At 59.9% G+C, this 22384-nt stretch overlaps 1 protein-coding gene across 1 annotated transcript; it reads left to right on the top strand.

Moving 5' to 3' along the window:
• The first annotated feature begins 1612 nt into the window (after nucleotides 1–1612).
• WSCD2 (WSC domain containing 2) lies at nucleotides 1613–18373 on the top strand. Its single transcript, XM_075516272.1, has 8 exons — nucleotides 1613–2028; nucleotides 7515–7629; nucleotides 9239–9423; nucleotides 10381–10502; nucleotides 11538–11712; nucleotides 12680–12844; nucleotides 15152–15352; nucleotides 18021–18373. Exons 1-8 carry the CDS (start codon nucleotides 1653–1655, stop codon nucleotides 18371–18373), a joined length of 1692 nt encoding a protein of 563 aa, XP_075372387.1. The 5' UTR covers nucleotides 1613–1652.
• Nucleotides 18374–22384: the final 4011 nt, after the last annotated feature.

The following is a 22384-nucleotide window of genomic DNA, read 5'->3' as shown; positions in this document are numbered from 1 at the left end:
GTGGACCCACCGTGCAACTCGGTGTGGCTTTGTCCTGGGCAGGGCTGGAGAGAATCCTCCATAGCTTGGGGGTCCGGAGGAGAGAAATCCCCCCCTTGGGAAAAGCCCCGGCGCTGGCTGGAGAGGACCATCCCTTCCCCGGGCTGGCTGCTCTCCTCGTGCCGAGAGCCTCCAGGGATGGCCCCGGGTAGCCCCGGCCACGGCATTCCCGGGGCAGCACCGAGTGGATCCCGGCTGGCAGGGTGTGAATGGGGAGGTCAGCCCTTGGGTCCTGGCTGGAGAATAGAGGATGCCCTGGCCCCGACGTTGCAAAAGCCTCGCCGGGGGCATGATGGGCTGAAACGCAGCCGTGGGGGTACGTGGGAGAACCACACTGGGGACGACGTGGGAACGTCACACTCCCGTGGGGTCTCCCAGCCCGGCAGGGTGCCCAGGTGCTGGAGCGGCTGCCCGTAGCACCCTGCCGCCCCACTGCCCGCCCGGCTCCCGGGGCAGGCGCTGGCTCTCTGGGGCTTCGCTCGAGGCTGGCCGGTGCGTAGAGACGCGCAGGCCTAGGGGTGAAACGCCTGTGCACGGGTGTGTGTGCACGTGTGTGCACGAGTGCGTGGATGCGCGTGCATGTGCATGTGTGTGCATGCGTGCGCGTGCACACGTGGATGTGCGCGTGCACACGTGGATGTGCGCGTGCACACGTGGATGTGCGCGCGCATGTAAGCGTGCACAGCTCATCCCCTTGTGGGTGAAATCGGGTGAAATCAGAAATCCTCCACCTGCCCCAGAGCCTTCCTGTAGCACCTCTCCTGCACAACCGGAGCGAGCCGTGTGGGCCGCACCCCTGTCCCTAACCCCGGGCTGCTGGCAGCCAGCATCGCTCCCGCCGCACCGACGTCTCCCGGCTGTCCCGCATCCTTGTGCTGGGGGGAGGTTGAACGGCCCCTCTGCAGGGCTGAGAGCCTGGGCATCCTCCTCGCCCCGCGGGGGGACGGGGACTGCCATCCTCCCCGTGTCCTGGGATGCTTTCCTAAGTGCGCCTTTCTCTTTGACTTGCAGGTGGAGATTTCTTGCCCTGGGAGTGAGATGAATGGGGCTTCGTTAGACAAAGGGTCCCAGTCAGCATTTCAGGCCCCAAGACGCGTCCAGGGACTTTTCATTCTTTGTCTGAAAAGGCGACGGTGCCGTTTCCATTAGAGAGATGCTTGTGAGAGCCGGTGCCGCCGAGCGGAAAGGCGAGCGAGAAGAGCTGCATCAGCTGATCGGCTTTCAAATCACCTTCAAACCCTCGATTTCCTTAACATGATCCCTTCATCAACCGAGTCTCCAGGGCACGGCCGGGGGGCTTTGCCGGGAGGAGAATAAACCAGGGACGGCGGTGACAGCCAGCGCTGGAGAAGCCTCCCGTGCACGGCGGGGGGGGCCTCAAAATCCACCCCCGCTCCTTCCCCAGCCCTCCCGGAATTTTTAGGGTCGGGCAATAGCTTTGCACGGCCTCACCCTGCAGCCCCCGCCACGCTTTCGGGGCACCCATTGGCTCCCCTGGTACACCCCGGGAGCCTCCTCCAGCCCGGGGAGGGCAAAACCCCCCTCGGAGCATCCCTGGGGCCGGAGAGCAGCTCCCCTGCGGCGCCGGCTGCCGGGGAAGGGATGAAGACGCTATGGCCAAATTATTGGTAAAACTCCAGCGGTATTTTCGGCGAAAACCTGTGCGTTTCTTCACGCTGCTGGCTCTCTACCTGGCGGCCGGCAGCTTGGTTTTCCTGCACTCGGGCTTCGCCGGGGAGCCCACGGTGACGGGGAGCCAGCGCGGCCCCGGGGCCGGCGAGGGGCCGGGGCTGCCCTACCTGGGGGTGATGCAGCTGAGCCGCGGCTTCAAGGCGGCAGCGACGATGCCGGAGGGGGGACGGCGGCACGGACCCTGGTTCAAAAGCACCTCCAAGGAACTGGCGGAGAGGGCCAAAGCCGGAGACTACGGCAGCACCCGGAGCCGGGCGCTGAGGGGCAGGAGCGGCCGCGAGAAGGAGGAGGACAGAGGTAAGGGCTGGGGACACGTGTTCGGGCGGGGGTCCCTCCTCTTGGCCTCTCCTGGGGAAAGCCTCGTGCACCGAGGCAGCGGTCTCCGAGCTGCTTTGGTCGTGCACCCCTACCAGGAACAAATTTCTGAGCATGCACCCCCAGTAAATGTGTATTTATTTTTTTATAACCATATGCTACTTGAGCGTTAAGATTTTCTTCCCGCACCCCAACGGACTGCCCTGCGCATCCCCTGGGGCGCAGCACCCCTCTTTGGAGACCACTGGTCCAGAGGATGGTCCCAGAAACGTCTTCTCCTCCCTCCTTCCCCTCCTTCCTCCCTCCCCCGGTGCCAATAACCCACTTCCATTTTTCCATTTTCACTCTTTCCCACTTGTGCATCATCAAGCTCCAAGTCGCACCTTGCTGGGACAGGCGCTTTTGGGGTGCCAGCTGGGGAGAGGCCGCACCCCATCTCCATCCCATCCTTTGGCTGTGCCACGGGCCAAATTCAGATTTAATTCTGTTGGCCTCAACGGACGCTAAAAACGGGTGTGTGGCCTGTTGTTGGCGTTGCTGGGGTGTTCAGGCAGGGGCTGGCTGCCATTGCCTTGCAGGCGCTGAAGCGCAGGCAGGCGCGGGTGCAGGCAGGGCTGGGGTTTGGCCTTTCAAGCCAGGAGATCCCTGCCTGGCTGCTGCCTGGGCTGCGGGGTGTATTGTCGAGCGGGACCATTATTAATGAACAAGGATAAGCGAATGTAGTAGTTCTCATTGATTTTTAAAATGTCATCTATTTATCCTGAAGGCAGCTGTATGCAGACGGAGTTGCTCTGAATTTGGGTGGCTGAGAGCTGCCCGTCAGGGCTGTTGCATCCCGGTGGTTATTCAGCTCATCACCTCCCTCGCTGGCACCCACGAGCACCCGGTGCCAGCAAACCTCACCCAAACACACCCCGCGTCCCCTCTCTGCCGGCTCTGCAGCCCCCCCCCGGCACAGGAGCATCTCGCGCCTTCGGCCGCTCTGGAAGCCGTTACGATTTCTTGTCGTTGATCTGAAAGCCGTTACGATTTCTTGTCGTTGATAAAGCGGGCTGGCGAGAAGGAGCAATGCAGCTCGTTGCTCCAGCGCCACGCAGCTGCGGCAGCGGCGTGCTGGGCGCCGCGGCGTTCGGGGCGGGAGCGGCAGCGTCGGCCGGTCGTGGAAACTCAGAAGGGAATCAGGGGCAGGAACTGCTGGAGAGGTGTCGGCATGCTGCCGGGCTCTTCTCTGCCTGTCAGTGCTCGCTCCCCTCTCCTGAACCCCAGGGTGGGCGAAATCTCTGGTGGGGGGGATGCACGCCCCTGGGGAGCCCCGGTGCCCGTGACGGCTGCTTTGCGTGAGCAAGCCTGTGGCCCAAAGCCGGGCTTGCTCAGGAGCTGCCCCGTGGGGCTTGGCACATGCAATTCCCCGGGCATCCCAGGCTGGGAGCCGCAGCTCCGTAGACCCTTGATGGAGCAGGGGGGGCATGTGGCTCGGAAAAAACCAGGAACCCCCAACCCTGTGGCAAATTGGGGCTTTCACAGGGGTCACCGTGCTGAGCCAGGCTTGGACTGCTGGTCCCAGGGCGTGGGGGGCTGTTCCTCGGCCACCAGACCCACGGCAGGTCTGCACTCACGTTCACTCCGGGCAAGATGCATGGTCCAGGCTTGGAAGAAGGAGGAAAAATGGCTCGTGGTGCTTAAGGGACTTTCTCAGGCTAAAATGAGAGGAAAGACGAAAGGGGGGTTCCCTGTCGTGCCCCCGCGCAGAGGGGTCTCTGGGAGCATTTCTGAGGCACGCGTGGCCGCGTTGCTCCATTAACGCGAACTGATGTTCAGTGAATCCTCACCAGATGGTTCGTGAGCCCAAGCTGTCAGTCACCATAAAAACCCCAAGCAGCGCTCCTGTCCCCGGCCATATGCGACGCGTCCACTGCGATTAACCTCTGCTGGCCCTGCCACCTCCCCGTGCCCGGCCACGGCAGGGGCTGCGAGGGACAGCGAAGGGATGCTGGGCTCGGGCACCGCTGCCTTTAGCTGCTCGTAGGTGGTCCGGGAATATCGTCTTTCCCCTTTTTAATCTCGCGTGGGAAGGCTCGGCGTGGGCAGTCGTTAATGGGAGCCAGTGCAGACCTGGCAGCTGGAGTGGATGCGGTGCCACCGCGCGAGCATCTTGGCAGCTCCCGAGCAGGATGGCGCGGAGAAATTCTCCAGCTTGAGAAATCCCCCGAGCCTGGCATGCCCAGCGTGCCCGCGGGGCTGGCAGAGCCTCGGGGGACGGGTGCTGAGCACCCGCCTCGCTCCCTTGCTCCTCTCCAAAGTGCCCGCTGCTTCCCCGGGCCGTCTGGCAGGAGCAGGCAGGTTTTAACGGCGGTGGTAATTAAGCAGGGGACAGCTTAACAAGGTGGCTGTGGAGGCTCTGCCACGTGAAATCATTCCAGAGGGAATACTGCTCCTAAAACCAGCTCTGGTTTAGCTAGCGTGATGTGCGGCTCTGGCTTGCCGGGGTGATGTGCCTCCCTCCTCCTCCTCTTCTTCCTCCTCCTCTTCCTCCTCCTCCCCCTCCCGGCCGCACGTCGGAGCCCCAGGGTCCGGCCAAGGTGCGGGTCGAGGGCAGCCCCGTCTGCCAGGGAAGGGCTCCGGCTCGTCTTGCATCCCCGTGCAAAGGTGCATCTACTGCCTCAGATCCGGGGGGCACTTTTGGATGGTGAAGCTGGGGTCAGCAAGCACCGACCCCAGCCTGGCAATGCCCGGCGTCGCTTCCTCTCTGCCACATCCATCTCTGGTCCTTCCCTGGACGTCTCCGGCCGTTCCCAGCCAAGGCTGGGCTCCTCCGTGACACACGGGCTATGGCTTGCTTCCCCACACAAGCGGGGTCACCAGCTGGCCCCGAGCGTGGGCACGTTGCCCAGGGGGTCCCCGCTTGCACCCTGTGCCCGCACCCGACGGGGACCCCAGCACCAAAGCGGTTCGTGCGCATGTGCTGCGCCACGGCCAAGAGCTGCGGTGCTCTCTGGAAGACCAAGCTTTACGTTAAGCTTTACGTTAAGATGTTAAACATGAATTTGCAATGCCAACGGCCCCAGTGACCAGCCTAGCTCCTGGAAGAGGGAGACGTTTGGGGAATTTAATGACTGTGGCTGAGTGGATCTGTGCGTGTCTGTTCACACGCACGTTTCCAACGTGCTCTGAAATTCCTCTTGTCCCCACGAGAGCTGCGTGCTGGGGCAGGTCCCCCTCTCCCTGCTCAGCACCCTCCTGCAAGCTGTGCCTAACCCAACCACGCGCCTTTCAGCATCTCCCCCTGCTCGCTCCTCCTTCGCTTCTTGTCCTTGTATCTCCCTAATTATTCCAGTTGCCTTCCTAATAAGTTGCAGCACACACATGTTAAGGGCAATGGATTGAAGGTAATGCACATCAGTCACCGGCTCTGTGCAAATGATGGGAGTAATCCTGCACCGGTTAGATCTGTCACGACCAAAATGAGCTGACCTGCCGAAACCTGCTCAGCGCTGCAGAAATGCCGTGTTATGCTGAGAGTAATTGGGAGCAACGAGTTATGACTCTTTGGTGGTTATCAAGCGCGTTTCTCTCCATCTTTCTCCTCCACCTCCCTGCAGGCTGGCTTGGGGAAGCCGGTTTGCAGCGCTGGTGGGGTCTGCGCCACGTGGGGTGGTGGGGAGGGTGGGGGTCTAGGTGTGGGGCACACCATCTATAGGGTGTACACATGGAGTTGGTTCAGAGACCCCCCAAAAGATGCAAAATGCAAGCAGGAGGTGAGAAGTAGTGAGAAGTATCCCGTGGTGTGGTTTGGTATTGGAGTGGCACATGTGGAGATGCTCTGCTATTAGAGGGGTAATTTGGTGTGTGACGGGGACACGGAGACGGAAGGAGAGACACGGGGTGGTAATCATGTACGGGAAGATGCACCTCGCTTGCCTAGAGCCCTGGCTTCACTCGACCACAGCAGGGGAGCCCTCACCTCTGCTCCTGCCCAGTCCCGTGCCGCCGGATACGCCGGTGCTTTCCCAAAGCGCCTTGGCTGGGGTGCTGGGGCCAGAGCCCTGGCTGGCACAGCTGGAGGGGTGTTTGGTGCTGTGAAAAGCAACTCCTTGGCTTGGGATCCGGTGGCCCTGAAGGGGCAGGAGCCTCTCCTTTCGTGTCCCCACGTTGGGACCCAGCAGCAGCAGCTCAAAGGCAGAGGTCCGTGGCTACCGCACGGGCTCCAGGATTTCTCCAGGACAGGGTCGCCTCGTGCCAGCATCCTGCAGAAGATGTCCTGAGAGTGGAGCAGATATTTCAGGATGATGAGAAGCGGCAGATTGCTGTTATATTCATGGAGAATGTGTGCCTGAAACAGGGAGCGAGGTGAACCAGACTGGTTTGGGATTCCAAGCCAGCTCTGCCATTGCCCCTGGGCCGGTAAGACCCGGCCACTGGTCCCGGGGCCACCCTCCCCTCTCTCTGAGACACCCGCACTGGGTGGCCGACCTGCACATGCTCTGCCAGAACACATTAACGGACACCTCGTTAGCTGATTACCGGATGGCTAATCCCACCGGCTCCCTAACCCGCCGTCCTCCTCGGGCGGCAGAGGCAGCGAGGATACTGAGCATCCCTGCGCCAGCGCCGCAGCCCTGCGTTGGCGGCAACGCATCTCCCCCGCAGCAAATGCCCGGGTGGGAGCAGGAGCAGGGCGCTAATGAGGACACTAATGAGGGCACTAACAAGGGCGCCTGACGAGGGGACGGGGCGGGCGCTGGCAGCGCAGGGCTGCCCAGGGATGGCTCGTGGACCAGCTCGCCCCTAACGAGAGCCCACGGCCGACACGGACCGTCGCAACAGGCAAGCAGGCGAGGAGATGTCTGTTTGTTTTCAGATTATTGGGAAAGGCTACATTTGTCAAATAAATGATTTCATCGTAACTATTTATTCAGCTCTATTCCCTGTCTACCGGCATCTTCATTTGCTCTCAGCACAGGCATCAGCCTTTACTTTGCCAGGTGTTAGCACTGGGCAAATATCCTCCACATCGATGTCTGGGGCTAGGGAAAATGAGCCGCCGGCTGAGGAAAATTTGTTTTAAACCATATTTCTCCATTCTGCCCACCCCTGTGTTCCTGGCAGGGCAGAGTGAAGGGGATGGGTTATTTTACCATGTAACTCATCTCTTTTTGGAGCCTCTTTGCTCAGTTTTGAGGCCGGCGGGAAGGAAGAGGACGGAGAGGAGAAGCCTCGGTGCAGAGCCGCAGCATCCTTTCTATCCTTTCTACCTACCACCCACCATAGTGGGTGTTTTTGGGCTTTACCCACCTTTCCTTGCAGCGTTGCAGGGGCGCGTTGTACCCAGAGCACGCGTTTCTAAAGCAAAGGGACAGGGTGCGTTGCTACGCATCCCTGTTTGGTGAAAAATCAAAAGAGGGGGGTGGGAGTCGGTGGGCTCAGCCCCGGCTGGTTCTTACCCCCCCTCTCCTCTACCCTCCCCCCAGCAAGATACATCGGCTGCTACGTGGACAACACTCGCTGGCGAACGCTGCGTGGTGTGTCCTTCTTTGACTACAAGAAGATGACAGTCTTCCGTTGCCAGGACAACTGTGCCGAACGGTAGGGCGGGAGATGGGCACCGCGTCTTCATCACTTCCCGCACGCTGCCAGCGTTTCTCTGCTGTCAGTTCCCTGCCCGGCTGCTCCCCTCCCCTTCCTCCCGCCTGCCTTCTTTTTTCTTTAGATTTATGTCTTTTTTATTTATTTATTTTTTAAAAAATTCATTGATGTTTTCCAGGACCCCACTTTCTTCCCCTGGAAAAAGGTCGAGGGGGATGATGTGCTCCATCCTCGTATGGGACAGGGGGCTGTAAGGGCTCCGATTCGGTGCTGAGGGAGCCTTGAGCACTTCCATCCCCCCAGGGGTGGCCCCACCAAAATGCTGTCCCCCACCAAAACGCTGTCCCCCACCAAAACACCGTCCCCCACCAAAACACCGTCCCCCACCAAAACGCTGTCCCCCACCAAAACGCCGTCCCCCACCAAAACGCCGTCCCCCACCAAAACGCTGTCCCCCACCAAAACACCGTCCCCCACCAAAACGCTGTCCCCCACCAAAACGCCGTCCCCCACCAAAACGCTGTCCCCCACCAAAACGCCGTCCCCCACCAAAACGCCGTCCCCCACCAAAACGCCGTCCCCCACCAAAACGCTGTCCCCCACCAAAACACCGTCCCCCACCAAAATGCTGTCCCCCACCAAAACGCCCTCCCCAGACCTTCCCAGCTGTCAAAGCATGTCCGTGAGCAGCTGGGGAGACACACGGATCCCTTGCTGCAGAAGTTTTCTCCTTTCCCCAGCGTTACACGAAGGATGTGCCCTAGCCGTGGTCTGTGCCGGCAGGGCAGGTGGCATCGCAGGCAGTTTGCTACCTCCAAACTCCCCCGGAGCTGAAGCCCACCCGCGCAGCATCCCACGGCACCTGGGGACATTGCTGCAAAGGGCCACCGCCGATCGCTGGGGCAGTGGCACGTCCCCTGCATGTGGCACATCCACCTCAGCAGGGTGCTTGCCGTGACGGACGCGTGCCGTGGGCCGGGCCGACTGCTGCGGCACATCCTCGGTGGTGCCGACGTGGGGCTGCTCCATGCCAGAGCCCCCCCCCCAGTGCTGGCAGCCCCACGGCGGGACTTGCCAGTCCGGCACTGCCCCTTTCCAGCGGGTTTCCAGCTCCGCTGGCACTTGGCAAGTGCCTGCCTCGGCCAGCCTGATCCTCCGGCTTTCAAATCCAATCTGTATCAAGCAGCACAGCTCTCCTGCTTTGAAGCCCAGCAAAGTCCCCATCACTTATTCCTGCTCCACCACTACCCGTTACCTCCTCCCTGCCTGTAAGAAACGTCGCTCTCTCCTGCTTTATCAGCTCTGTGGCCCTTGGAGCCCTTTCCCTTAGAACAGGATAGAACAGAATAGAACAGAACAGAATGGAACGGAATGGATCGGAGCGGAATAGACTAGACTAGACTAGAGTAGACTAGAGCAGAACAGAATAGAACAGAGAATATTTTCAGTTGGAAGGGACCTACAACGATCATCTCGTCCAGCAATGCATCCTTGGGATGCGGCGCTGCTTCCAGCGCTGGGCGTGAGCTGGCTGGATGCTCCTGCAAAACCCCGTGGAGCCAGGGGGATGCCTGGGGACCTGCTGAGCCCCCCGTCTGCCTCTCCCCAGGGGCTACCTCTACGCAGGGCTGGAATTCGGCGCCGAGTGCTACTGCGGGCACAAGATCCAGGCCTCAAACGCCAGCGAGTCCGAGTGCAACATGGAGTGCAAGGGGGAGAGGAGCAACACCTGCGGCGGGGTCAACCGGCTCTCCATCTACCGCCTGGAGCTGGCCCAGGAGTCCGCCAGGAGATGTAAGTCGGAGGCATCGATGCGGCTCCCGGCTCAGCCCCAAAACGGGGGAAGCCCTTGCAGTGCCGGCGGGGGCGAGCCCCAGCGTCCCCATGCTGTGCGGGCTGGGTCACAGCGCGGGAGAGGTGGTTTGGGAGCGGTTCGGGTCCGTGGCTGGGGTGGTTTTGCTGCTGCGAACCGCAGGGATCCCCCTGCAGGGCCGGCTGCCGGCTGGGGCTGCGTGGAGCCCCGAGGATCTCACCGGGAATTCAGGGCATTTTGGGAGGCTTCGGATGAAGACCTCTTTCCTGATGGCCAAACAGGACCATCGTTGTGTTCAGCCTGTGCTGCCGGCGGAGCTGGCTGCGGGATGAAGGACGCACGGGAGCTCCAGAGAGAGCCAGGGGTGCTCCCCGTCAGAAGCGCTCGTTTGGCTCGCAATTAGGAAGCGCTATAATTACCCACATTTGCTGCTTCCCCAAGCGTTCGGAGCTCCCACCACCGGGCACCCGGTGGAGTAGCAGCCCCGGAGAGGGGCCGAGGGTGCCCGGGTACGTGCAGCAGTGGGCGAGGACCTGGGATGGGACCCCTTGGGGCACCGATGCTGGCGGGGGGACCAGGCCAGACCCAGTCGTGCTCTCCTCGCTGGCTCCATCCCTCCTGCAGCCTGGGACCACCAAGCTGATAAAAATAAGGAGGAAAAAATAAACCTGACTTTGCTGCTGGGGCTTTTGCTCTGATTTTGCACCGTAAGCAAAATGAGCTTGTTAGCAAACGCGGCTTCACAGCCGGAGGGTGACGAAAGCCGGAGAAAACCAGCCGCTATGCTGATGGGCGGCTGGAGAGGAGCGGTGGGGGCCGGGGATGCAGAGCCTGGGGCACGCAGGGTGGCAGTGGCATCGTTTTTGGGGTGCAGCCGCTGCTCCTCGTGGCTGGGCCGGCGTCGGTCTCAGCGCTGCTGTGGGCTTTCTCCCTCGCAGACGGCAGCGCGATATTTCGGGGGTGCTTCCGCCGGCCGGACAATGTCTCCATCGCCCTGCCCGTCAGCCAGCTCATGCTGAACATGTCAGTGGACAAGTGTGTGGACTTCTGCACCGAGAAGGTACCGGGGGGCTGGGGGTTGCAGGTCGAAAGCTGAATCATCTAAATCCTCATCATCAGAGAGGGTCACGCTGGGTGAATTTTAATCCTATTTATTACAATAATTATGTATATCCAAACCACAAATGATCATATTGACTGTCTGTGTCTCTGCCGGGGGGAGGGACTGGATCGCAGCTCCCCGCAGGGGCAGCGCCCGCTGCCTGCCCTGCCTGCTCCCCGTGGCTTTGCCCCCCAGCAGGCAGCCGCTTCGGTTTGGGCAGGAGCATCTGCTCCTGCTCTGGTCCAGGGATGCTGCAGTGCGGTTTGCTCGTGGGGCGCGATGCCTATAAGCAGGCGGGGGAAAGGCTGGCAGTGGGCATTGCTGGAGCATTTATTAATTAAAATTAGGTAAATTATCAGGCAGAGGAAGAGAAAGGCCTGCAGGTGAGGACAGTCCTGTCCTCCCTTCGTGGCCTCCCTGGCAGAGGACAGTGGGGAATAAACCATCACAGCAGTTAAATACGAGCAGCTGCTCCGTCGCTGGTTCCACTTTCCCATCGCTGCCCGGGGAGCTGGGGCCGGGAGGAGTAAATAACCGGAGCCCCTCGATTAACCCGGCGCTGCCGCAGCCTGGCAGTAAATCACCCGTCGGCCGCCAAACGGGCCTCCTAACTCCGGGCTTGGAAATGCCATCGAGGCTGCCGCAGGGCCATCCGTGGGCTCATAGTAACCTCAATGCGGGTGGCAAACTCACAAATGACATGCCACGGCTCCGCCGGGAGCACCGGTGCCCGGCGCGTTGCTGCCTGTGCCAGCAGGCAGCTCGGCTGTGCCGCAGGAAGGTCGGGGCTCGGGTGGTTTTGGGTGTCCGCAACGAGCTGCCTGTGCAACCAGCTCGAGGGATGCTGCGGCCGGCTGGAAGGATGCTGCAAACCGCCCCGTGCTGCACAGCGGGGCCGGGGCGGCGAGGACGGGTGCGGGGGGCAGAGGAAGGGTCTGCCACGGGGGACGGGGACGGTGCCGCTGGCTGCCCTCCCTCTGCCCGTCCCCGCAGGAGTACCCGCTGTCGGCCCTGGCCGGGACCACCTGCCGCTGCGGCTTCCCCACCACTCTCTTCACCCTGCACGAGCGCGAGGACGAGCAGCTCTGCGCCCAGAAATGTGCCGGCGAGGAGTTCGAGAGCTGCGGCACCGCCGAATACCTCCTCATCTACCAGACCCAAGTGCAAGGTGAGCCGGCGCCGGGCTCACCCTGCCTGCTGCTGGGCAGGGGGACAGGCAGGGACCACTCCAGTGTGGGTGCCAGCACCGGTTTCCCAACCCCTTCCCAGGGACGCCGGCAGAAACTGAGCATGAGCTCGCAGCATCTATTTGGTTTTCATTAGAAATTGCCATTTATTTTAATTTCCCGGGAAATCAATCCTCCCCTGAACAAACAGCTTTAATTACTGCCTGACTCAGCTGCAGGGGAGAGCGGTTTGCCATCTGCCTCCAGCAGGATCCCTCCTTGCCGGCACTTGTCCCTCCTTGTCACCGGCAGTACCGGTGAGCCAGAGCTTTGCCAGCTGCGGGGGGGACAGGCTCTGGGGAAAAATATGGGGGAAAAAAGCTGTGACCAGGGAGAAAGTCCCCGGGAGGCTGTGCAGAGAGGGCTCCTGTCCCCCACCGCCCTGCAGGTCCCAGCGGTGGGACCGATGGAGACAGGGAAGCAGAGGGCGAGGGGAAACCTGTTACTGGGAGAGGAAAGGGCTGAATGGAGCAAGTCGGAACCCAAATTCAGGTGGTTTTGCTTCAGAACGGCTCGGTCTCGACACGATCCCTGCGTTGGCGTTTGAGGCTGTGCTGGAAACGCTTGGGCATCCGTCGATACAAAAGGCAGGAGCATTGCTTGGCAAAGGCACCCGTGTTACTCGCTCTCCCCTAATCATGCAGGCAGCAAGCAGCCGGTGATGGCAGAGCACCTCCTGCCCTCTTCTTAGGACTTTTTGGGGGGTTCAGGACTCTTTGGAGCGTTCAGGACTCTTTGGGGTGTCCCTGTGTGCTTTAGGCGGGGCACCTTTCCCTGTAGTGGCCACCTCCTCACTCCCTGCCCCAGCACCTTCCCGTGAGCAGCACACCGTGAGGAAGAGGGGTATCTGTAGGAAAAGCACGTTACCGTGCCGCAGCCCTGACCTGCCCTGGCCGCTTCTCGCTGCAGACAACCGCTGCATGGACAGGAGGTTTCTCCCCACCCGTGCCAAGCAGCTGGTGGCCCTGGCCAGCTTCCCCGGTGCCGGCAACACCTGGGCACGCCACCTGATCGAGCTGGCCACCGGCTTCTACACCGGCAGCTACTACTTCGATGGGTCTCTCTACAACAAAGGTGAGAGGGGGGGGTCGCTGCCGGGGGTGCACCGGTCCCACCTGAGCCAGGAGAAGGTCCTGGTGCCATCCCTTGGGCCTGCAGGAAGGAGAGGGCAGAGCTGGGTACCACTGATGCTGCTCCGTGGGATGGTTTGCGCTGGATGTGTCCTGGTTCAAAAGGTATCGGAGGGACCCGACGTCGTGTGTGCCCTGCCCGTAACCTCCCCATGCTGCCCACTGACTTTGGCCAGGACCAATTTGGGGCAGAACTGGGGTTTCTCCATCACGCTGGTGGTTTTTAACTCACCACGGGGGTTGGAACTTTGTCGAGGAGGAACCGGAGCAGCTCTGACCCTGGCAAACAAGACAATCCCTGCATTTTTTGCCCCAAGAAAAGGCCGATGGGGCTTTGTGATCAGATTTCTCCAGGAGCTGGTGTTCACGGGCTTGGCGCTCTCGGCCCGGGATGCATAAAGCGAGAAGCAAATGAAAGTCACGGCTGCGTGGCGAGAAGGACTCAAGCAGCCTCCCAGCTTCAGAATTTGGGAGCGGGTGGTGCTGGTGGCACCAGCATCCCGGAGGACAGATGTCCCCACGTGGCTCCCGAGTAGCTGCAGATAAAAATAACCACATGTCAGGGCACCCAGGGAACACCGACACCCAAATTAATGAATGTTCGCAGTGCAAAAAAGCACTGATGAGCTCGAGGCAAGGAGGGTGGGATGGAGGGATGGAGGAGGGAGCTGATCTCATTTGCCTGTTCTCGGGCTGAAGGATTTGGTGGAGATCCATCTTCCCGTCCTGGGAGACACAGATATTTGCCCAGTAAATATTTAATGGGGGAGGGATGCTCTCGCTCCCACCTCTCGTGCCCTCCGGGGCAAAGCGGCAGCGCTGTGCCCACCGTATTGGTGCCAGGGCCAGTAGCACGTGGGCTTTGGGGACCCTGGATTAAGCAGTGAGGATAAGTTTCAAGCAAAAAAAAGCTTGAGGCAGGCATGAAGCTTTTTCAGGCAGAAGCCAGCTCCTCCCAATAACCCACCATATCGCAAGGCGGAGGGAAAAGACCAGTTCCCCCGTTTTGTAGCCGTTTACAGTAGTTTTATTTGTAGACTTGAAGGTTTCTCCTGCTTTTCCTTCCCCTTTTGTGGCTCTGAGAGGAAATCCTCCTTCCCTCCTTGGCCATGGCGGAGCTGGGATCCGTACCTGGGGTACCCACATGGCTGGTGGGGTCTGTACCCGGGGTACCCACGCAGCCAGCCGAGGAGGCAGACACCGTAGGCGGCGAGGCGCATTTCTTCGAGATTTGCCAAATTCAGCCTTTCAGAGATGGAGTTGCTCTGCGCCGAGCGAGGGAGCCCGGTGTATATCAGCCCGCGGCGCTGGCACCCACCGGGGGCGCAGCCGGCATCGCGCGTCCCACAGAGGGGAGCGTCACCGGGCGAAAGCCTTGGCGGGGTTTTGCTCATCCGACCGAGCGCGGGTTTCGTGTTCGTTCTAGGCTGAGCGCGTCGGAGGGCCCGGAGGTATCCAGGCAACTGGCAGATTAGCCATCGCGTCCCTGCGTCGCACGGCATGCCTGCCGAAAGCAAATTACACATCTATAATTGATGTAATACAGCTACTTACAGCTTATCTCCCCCTCAGCTCAGCTCTGCCGCCGACGCGCTGTGCCCGGGTAGTTCGGGTTGTGCTTCGCAGGGGCCGGAGGTGCGAAAGGGCCGGGCGCGATGCCGGGCTCAGCGCCGATCCTCCGTGCAGGGGACGTGGGGGATGGCACTCCCCTCTCTGGACCCCCCATGGCATCACTGCAGCCCCTGGGCCCATTGCAGCCCCGCGAGCATGGGGGTTTTACCCCTCTTAATTTATTGGGAGGGTTTAAATTCTGTGGCCGGGGAGATTATAGCTAGAAAAATCCGTTCTTGACCCCACCGATATAAGCATAAGGTACACTAATGCGGTGTGCAGTTATTTAATGCCAGTGTGGTTTGCCCTGGAGGAAAGCTGGGCTGTGCAATAGCAGGCTGTTGCAGAGCATCTCGCTGAGAAGAGCCGAGCACGGCCGGGGAGGAGGCAGCCCTGCTCGGTCCCCGTGCCCGCTGCCCACCCTCTCGTACATGAATTTTACATCATGGCTCGTAACTCAGGCAAATAAATGACTCCCATCTGGGAGAGGGATGCAAATTCTACTTCAAGCCCCAACCGCTTTTATCCAACTGTATTTTGCGAGCTGATATCCCCCCGTCACTCCCTTTCCCCAGCTCGCGTTTATTATTTTTATTAACGTCGGCACCGGCCGCTTCTCAGGCTTGCTCTGTCCCGGCAGGGTTTAAGGGCGAGAGGGACCACTGGCGAAGCGGGAGGACGATTTGCATCAAAACACACGAGAGCGGCCAGAAGGAGATCGAATCCTTCGATTCGGCCATCCTGCTCATCCGAAACCCCTACAAGGCTCTGATGGCGGAGTTCAACCGCAAATACGGGGGCCACATCGGCTTCGCGGCTCACGCCCACTGGAAGGGCAAAGGTAGGCTGATGGGCTCGGCTGCCCCTGCCCCACGGGACCCGGGTGGGCGAGCTCCAGCCCGGCCACCGGAGCTATAAAGCTGTTGTTAAAGCCCAGCGGAGCCCGAGTCCGGTCCCCACGGGGGAAGCCTGGGCTGTGCCACCCCTTTGGGGTCCCACGTCCACCTCCTGGCATGACCCGCAGCATCACCTAGCACGGCCGAGGGCTCCTGTGTGGGTGGGATGGGATGGGACAGGACGGGGAAGCGGAGATGCTCGGCTGTTCGGTGCTGCGTTGGGTCACAAGGGCAGCAGCAGAGAGGTGGCAGTGCCCGGGGACACGAGTCTGACAGCAGCCTGGTGCCCGTGGGGAGGGAATGGGTTGGGTGGGCAGGAGCCCAGGGACCCAAGCTCTGCCCCTTCTTCAGAGCAGCTCTTGGAGGCCAAAGGCAGCTGGCCTGAATGCTCGGCCGGGCGGGTGGAGAGCAGGGAGAGGTTAAAAAAACCCAGCATCCCTCAGACATCTCCATCCGTCACCTGGTGGGTGCACGCGTTGGCACGGGCCCGCAGCATCTCCGTGCCGCCACCGAAGCCGGCTCCCAGCAGGACCACCCTGCCCGGGGAGGTGTCGGGAGGGGACGGGCAGCCCCGCTCCCTGGCAGAGCCAGCGCTGGCACGGGCAGCACCACGAGGCAGCACCGCTCCAGCTCTGCCTTCCCAGCGCCGCCTCACACGCGCCTGAGTTTCTAATCAGCAGGAGGAAGGAGATTTCCTCCGAGCCCCGGTTATCTCTCCTTCCCCGGGGCAGAGGCGCAGGCGAACGGACCCAGCCGATGCGCGGGGCAGTGCCTGCAAAATTCCCGGCTGGGGGAAGCCCCCCGCCTCTTTGCCGCGTTCTCCTGGTTCTTGCCGGTGCCGGCAGCAGGAGCGGCGGCAGCCGCCAGCCCGTCCCTATGGACGAGGCGGTGGCAGGGTGTTATTTCTGCGCGCCCAGCTGCTCCGGAGACACTACCTTTCCCATGCACAGGCATATTGTGGAGGCTTGTTAATTATAGCAATTTACAAATTGCTGTTGTGGAATTGACTTCATTGGAAAGAGTTAAAATATTTAGCTTGATTGAACATCTGCTACCCTTAATTCAGAGTTTATTTAAGGGGAGCTTTTGCTGTTGTTGCTGTTATGTGCCTGGATTTCGTTATCGCCATGTGCTTGCAGTGCCGGAGATGGCCCAGCCCCGCTCTCCCCACTGCCCCATCTCGTAAAACCAGGGAAGAGAAATGTCCCGCTGCTTCCTCGGTGGCTTTTCTCCCTGGGCGGCTCCCTGGGCTGGCATTGCCCCCACCGGCACACCGGGGGCCCCTCTCCAACCCCTTTTATATTTTTCTTGGGCTCGTACCCCACCATTGCTCGTACTCGTGGGGTACGAGCCCCTTGCTAGATTTTATCCCCGTCTGCTGCATCTGAAAGGACAATTGCAAATTGCAGATACAGCCGGGAAGGGGAATGCAGGATGATCCCTTCGCTGGAGCCCCAGCACCATGGGACCCTCCTGAGCTTTCCTGGTCCCAGCCCCCCCATGCCCATCCCATGCCTTGTGCCCCTGAGGGGAGGGGGGAGCCCGGCAGAGGGGACCCTTCCCTCCACCCCGGCACGGTCCGATTTGGACGCGCATCAAAATACATCACCAAATTTTTTCCAGAGGATGTACGGCGTGATTAGCTGATGGGTTAACGGTCAGGTTAATTAACCGTTGGAACAACTTGCCCGCAAAGATGCAGATTTTCCATCACTTGAGGGCTTTAATTGGGCTGGGAGGGTTGCCGAGAGCCGTGGTTTGGCACCAGGGAGGGGCTGGAGAGCACCAGCACCCACCCTGCCCTCCCACCAGCGCGGGAAGCAAACGAGGACAGTTCGTTTGTGCCAGGTTTGCAATTAGCGCTTGGGTGCGTGGTTAAAGAAATCATCCAGAGGACAAAAAAAAAAAAGTGATTAAAGGTGAGTAACGAAGGTGGGGCGCGGGGCTCCCATCCCCAGCCTTCCCTGCAGAAAGCCCCGTGCTCCCTGCGGTCTGGCTCCCCAAACCGTTTCCTTCTCCCAGGAACTAACTTTGGGGCGGTTTTGGCAAAAAGCCGCGCCTTCTCCCCAGCCTCGCCCACGGCTGCCGGTGCCGGGGGGGATTTTCCTTCCCGCTCCCCATTCTCAGCCCCGTGTGGAGCCCGCAGGGGCCGCGGGCGCCGTGAAACCCCTGTTTGGTTCCGTGACATTAATTTTACGATATCCCTGGAGCGGTTCCAAAGCAAAGTTTTATGTGATATGATTACACAAGGTGAATTGTCCTGTATCTGTTTAATGAAACAGATACTGTGTTTAATGATTCTTTGGGGGATTAAATACAGTTAAGCTATTAATCAGGCATTGGTTTCGTGGGGAGGACAAGAGGAAGAGGCAGATACCCAGAGCTTTTATGCATTGTGAGACAGATGTATACGGCGCTGCCAGGAGAGTTGTGGCTTCTCGTTGATGTTTCATTATCCCTTTTATCACTTGATTTTTATGGGAGGATCAATTAGCGAGAAGGATAATTGAAGGATTTCAGCCCGGAGCACAGGCGGTGGCCCTGGGACGGGGGATGCAGGGGACGCGGGGGACACGAGGGACACCCCCTAACCGTGTCCTCTGCTCCTTCCAGAGTGGCCGGAGTTCGTGGCTAACTATGCGCCATGGTGGGCCACCCACACCCTCGACTGGCTGCGCTACGGCAAGAAGGTGCTGGTGGTGCACTTCGAGGACCTGAAGCGGGACCTCTTTGTCCAGCTGCAGCGGATGGTGGGGCTGCTGGGCATCACCGCCTGCGAGGACAGGCTGCTCTGCGTCGAGGGACAGAAGGACGGCAACTTTAAGCGCTCCGGCTTGAGAAAATTGGAGTACGACCCTTACACGCCCGAGATGAGGAAGATGATCAGCGGCTACATCAAAACGGTGGACACGGCTCTGAAACTCCGAAACCTGTCGGGAGTCCCGGATGACTACTACCCGAGATGATGGCGACGGTGGCGGGGGGACTCGATCCTGCGTGGCGAGGAAAGGCTCGGTCTCCCCGGCCTCTGCCTACTTCCACCCAGTGGGTGGCTTTTCTTTTAATTCTCCATCTGCTGCTATTAGCTGTTGATCAACTCCCTGCATGAGCCATGAACGGTCCCCAGCCATCGCTGAGCTTGCTTGGCCGACGCCGACGCCGACACGGACCTGGGCACGGCAGCACCGCCAAGGGCATGCGGTTGCCTTCCCGGCCACAGGGTTCCTGCTCCGTCCCGCTCCCGTTTCGGCTGCCGCAGCCCTCCTTAGCAATGCACCGGGTTATTTGTGCCCGTGCCTCCGGGCTGGCCGGCGGGGATGCTGCGTTGCTCGTGCTATGCCTGACACACCCCCCGGCACCGGCACCGGCACCAGCACACTGCTGCAGTGCCGCAGGAGCTGAGGTCCCCTTGGGTGGGTGTCCCCAAACTCCCCTCGCTCCTTGGCCGTCCCTGGAAGGCTGCTGCCCGTCCCTGGATGGAGCCAGTCGGCCTTCCCAAAGGAGGAGAGACCAGGGGGGTCGGCACCGCGTGGGTGATGCTCCTGTGGATCCCGGTTGGAGGTTACGGAGAGCAGGAGGGCTGCGCCGGGGAGAGCACGGTGCTGCCGAACGAGGTGGCCGTGTCCCCCCCCCCGTGCACCCTCCCTTGGCTCCGCAGGGACCCTCCCTGAGTCTGGGGACAGGGGGGGCCCTGGAGCAAGGCTGGCGTCCCCAGCCACAGCACCAGGCGATGCTGCTGCTCCATCCATGTGGTCACTGCTCCAGCCCCGGTGCCCCGGGGGGGGCCATGACCCCCACCCGGGGGCTGCGGGTGGGAGCCACCCCCACGAGTGTGGGCGATGCTCGAGAGGGGGATGTTGGCCCCACACAGAAGGGCTTGCGGGACCCACGAGCACATCCGTGCCTCATTGCGAAAGCTCACGCGCCAGAAGAGCCCCCCAGAAGAAGTTTTGGGGGCCCCGAGCAGGAGCCATGCCGCAACCCAGCTGCACGGAGCCCACACAGCAGCGGGGAGCAAAACCTGGGGCTGAGCTTTTCGGTGTCCCTCCGGCTGAGTCCTGCCCGCGTCCCCGCCGCAGGACCCCCACCCTGCCCGCACCCTCGCCCGCTGCCTGCCGACGAGCGAGCGAAACCAAAGGATCTCCGTGCGCGTCGGGAAGATGCCGTTCGCCAGGCTGGCTTTGTGCAGAGCTGCATGCAGTCCCCGGCCGTCCCCCATCCCCTGCCACCCTCCCAGCCCCTCCCCAGCCTGGCTTTGCCGCAAACGAGCTCCGTCCCCTCCTTCCAACCTGCAAGTCCCCTTTGGATGTAGGTGCAAAAGCCATATATTGTACGCAGCCTTTTCTAGAGTTAGGTATTTAATGATTGGCTTTTAACTCTTGATCTTGATAGAAATACATGCACAGGTTGAAATCTAGAGACACAGCTCAATCTATATTCAAAGAGAGAGAAGAAAACTCCACGGAGAAAAAGGAGAATTTAAATAAAATATATTTTTCTAACGTGCGTGCGGAGCGGACACGGGCAGCGATGCCAGGGCTGAGGGGCTCCTGGTCCCTGTTTCTTTGCACGCAGAGTCTCTGCGGGGCTCCTGGGAGCCAGAGGTGGGCGAGTGCGTTTATAGGGAGCAGCTGCCCTGTTTTTAACTCTTCCCTTGACAAACGGCTGGAGGTTTTCCAGGAGAGCGGGCGAGCCCCATCCCGGCAGCAGGCAGCGAGCTGACCCCACGCTCCTTCACTCGCGGCAGCCCCGGGGCTGCCTACCTCGGTCAGAACAAATCCTCAGGTCAATCCAGCTATTAAAGGAGAGTTTTTGTTGCTATTCTGCTTTTCTGTGTGTTTGTGGGGCTGCCCGAGCAGCCCGGCATGCCCAGCCCAGCCCGGAGCAGGGGCTGGGTGTCCCCGGGACGTGGGAGCCGCTGGCGGGTGGCTCCTCTCCCCCTGCCTGTCGTCACATTAATGTTATTCCCGCGTCTGAACCACTGCCAACGCAACCAAGGTGGCTCCTTCTTGGGAGTTTTATTACCTTTATAGTGTCCTTAAAGACAGGTTTATTCAGGTGTGTGGTGGGAGTGGGGAGATTTACCGTGGGCTTTATTCCCGTTGCCTCTCGTCCTTCCTCAGCTCCGGAGCAAGAGCAGGCTCAGTGCAATTTATTCCTTTTCTCTTGGCCAGTCGCCCTTTTATCTGGAGTTGGTGAAATCCCTTTTTTTAAATAGCATTGGGTTTGCAGCGATCGAGACGCGCGCCAGGCGTGATTTGTTCTGACAGGCATCGTCTGCAGAAGGGACAGCGTTCCCTTCCGCCCCTCGGAAGTAATTAAACCCAAAAAGCCAATTAACCTCCAAGATAAAACAATTAAGAGACAGCATTGCGTGCAGCCACCGCGCTCTGGGTCCTGGGCTGCAGCTTCTAAGGCGGAAGGGGAGGCGTGGGGAGCGGGGAGGGGGGCTGCCCCCCGCCCGGGGACCCCCAGCACGGCCCCCCGCATCGGCACAGCCCGGGGGGCATCGCCGCCTCCGCCAACCCCCTTCCGAGCCGATAGAGAAAGGACGGAGGAAGCTCCCTGAGCACCAGCAGTATCAGCTTGCCTTTTTTTTTTTTCCCCCTGTGGCTTTAAGGATCACTGAAGCTTAATGCCTTTATTTCACCGCAATTGCTTTTTTTTTTTTTTTTTTTTTTTTTTTTTCCAATGAAATGGAGCAATTGGAAGTCATTACCTCCCCGTAAGAGTGTGCGGCACATCTGGCTGCATATGCACACACACAGGCACTCCCGGCTTACGAGGGTCCGTGCCTTCTCCTCAATCCCGGCTAACGCAGGAGCAGCGTTCACCGTCCTGCCGACGGCTGCTCGCCCCGCACACGCAGCCGAGCCACAAGCAGAAGCTGAAGTTTCATTTTTTTATTTTTTTTATTTTATTTTATTTATTTTTTTAATTTAATTTAATTTAATTTAATTTAATTTAATTTTATTTTATTTTATTTTATTTTATTTTATTTTATTTTATTTTATTTTATTTTATATTTTATTTATTTATTAAATGCCAGGCTATTTTTTTCACCACATGAGACTGGCATGCATGCAATAATGAAATTTATATTACCCCTGGAAAGAGAAGCCAACCGTCCTTTCTGCATCATTTTCATGTGCAAAGCTCTTGACACGTAATAGCCGCCCTGCTCGGCTGCCTCCCTAATGCCATTAGCCTGGCTCGTTGGAGGGCACCGAAATGCGCAGGCAGGGTAGGCAACGCTCAGTGTTTCCGCCATGATTTTTAAAAGCAGCCAATCTTTCCACTTGACTCGGCCTCGGCGAGCCCCGAGCGTCCCAGGGCAGGAGCGGCGTGGGGCTGGGGGCTGCCGGGGGAGCGACCCTGACCTTCCTACATCCCAAATCATCTTTTTTGTGCCGTATCTCATCCCCGGGAGCGTTCCCCTGCCTCCCCGGTCCTGCGCCGGCGGAGGCTGCAGCACCCTCCCTCCCGGGCTGGATGGGTTACTCAGCCGTTGCTCCAGCAACAGCATCTGCACCGAAACTCCCGGCTTTTCCCCCAGTTCCATGCGGGTTTCGCGCTCAGCAGCCTGGTCCCTGCAGTGGAGGAGCTGATGCTGGAGGGGCTGATGCCCGAGAGCGGCTGGGCTGGAGCTCCCTTCCCCGGCCAAGGCAGCGGATGCCCCTTTGGGGTGAATTCAGGGGGTTCTGGGCGATGAGCCCGGCGATGCAAACGATGCTGGAGGCCTCAGAGCGGGTCAGAGGGAAGGGGCTCCCCTTCCTCCCAAATTAAATCACACACGAAGTTCGTGCTGCTGTTTAAATGAGAGGGAAATAGCCCACCTCAGCAGCACAATACAGAAGCTGTGACAGCATTTTCACAAAAGCTCTGTAATGTAGGGGAGATGCAAGTTATAAATCTGAGCAGCAGTAATATTCATCCCTGACAAAAGAAGCATGTTTATTTATCGGCTTTACTATTTT

This window comes from Mycteria americana, chromosome 13 (assembly GCF_035582795.1).
Source record: "Mycteria americana isolate JAX WOST 10 ecotype Jacksonville Zoo and Gardens chromosome 13, USCA_MyAme_1.0, whole genome shotgun sequence".
NCBI lineage: Eukaryota > Metazoa > Chordata > Aves > Ciconiiformes > Ciconiidae > Mycteria > Mycteria americana.
The sequence above is the reverse complement of the archived record's forward strand: the minus strand, read 5'-3'. Positions and strand labels throughout refer to the sequence as shown.

What these genes read in the sequence shown, in the direction of transcription:
- WSCD2 (XM_075516272.1), top strand. Translation starts at nt 1,653, where the DNA reads ATGGCCAAATTATTGGTAAAACTCCAGCGGTATTTTCGGCGAAAACCT. An exon ending in TGGACTTCTGCACCGAGAAG is followed by an intron (nt 10,503 to 11,537) that starts GTACCGGGGGGC and finishes CCGTCCCCGCAG; the next exon opens with GAGTACCCGCTGTCGGCCCT. An exon ending in TGGGTCTCTCTACAACAAAG is followed by an intron (nt 12,845 to 15,151) that starts GTGAGAGGGGGG and finishes CTGTCCCGGCAG; the next exon opens with GGTTTAAGGGCGAGAGGGAC.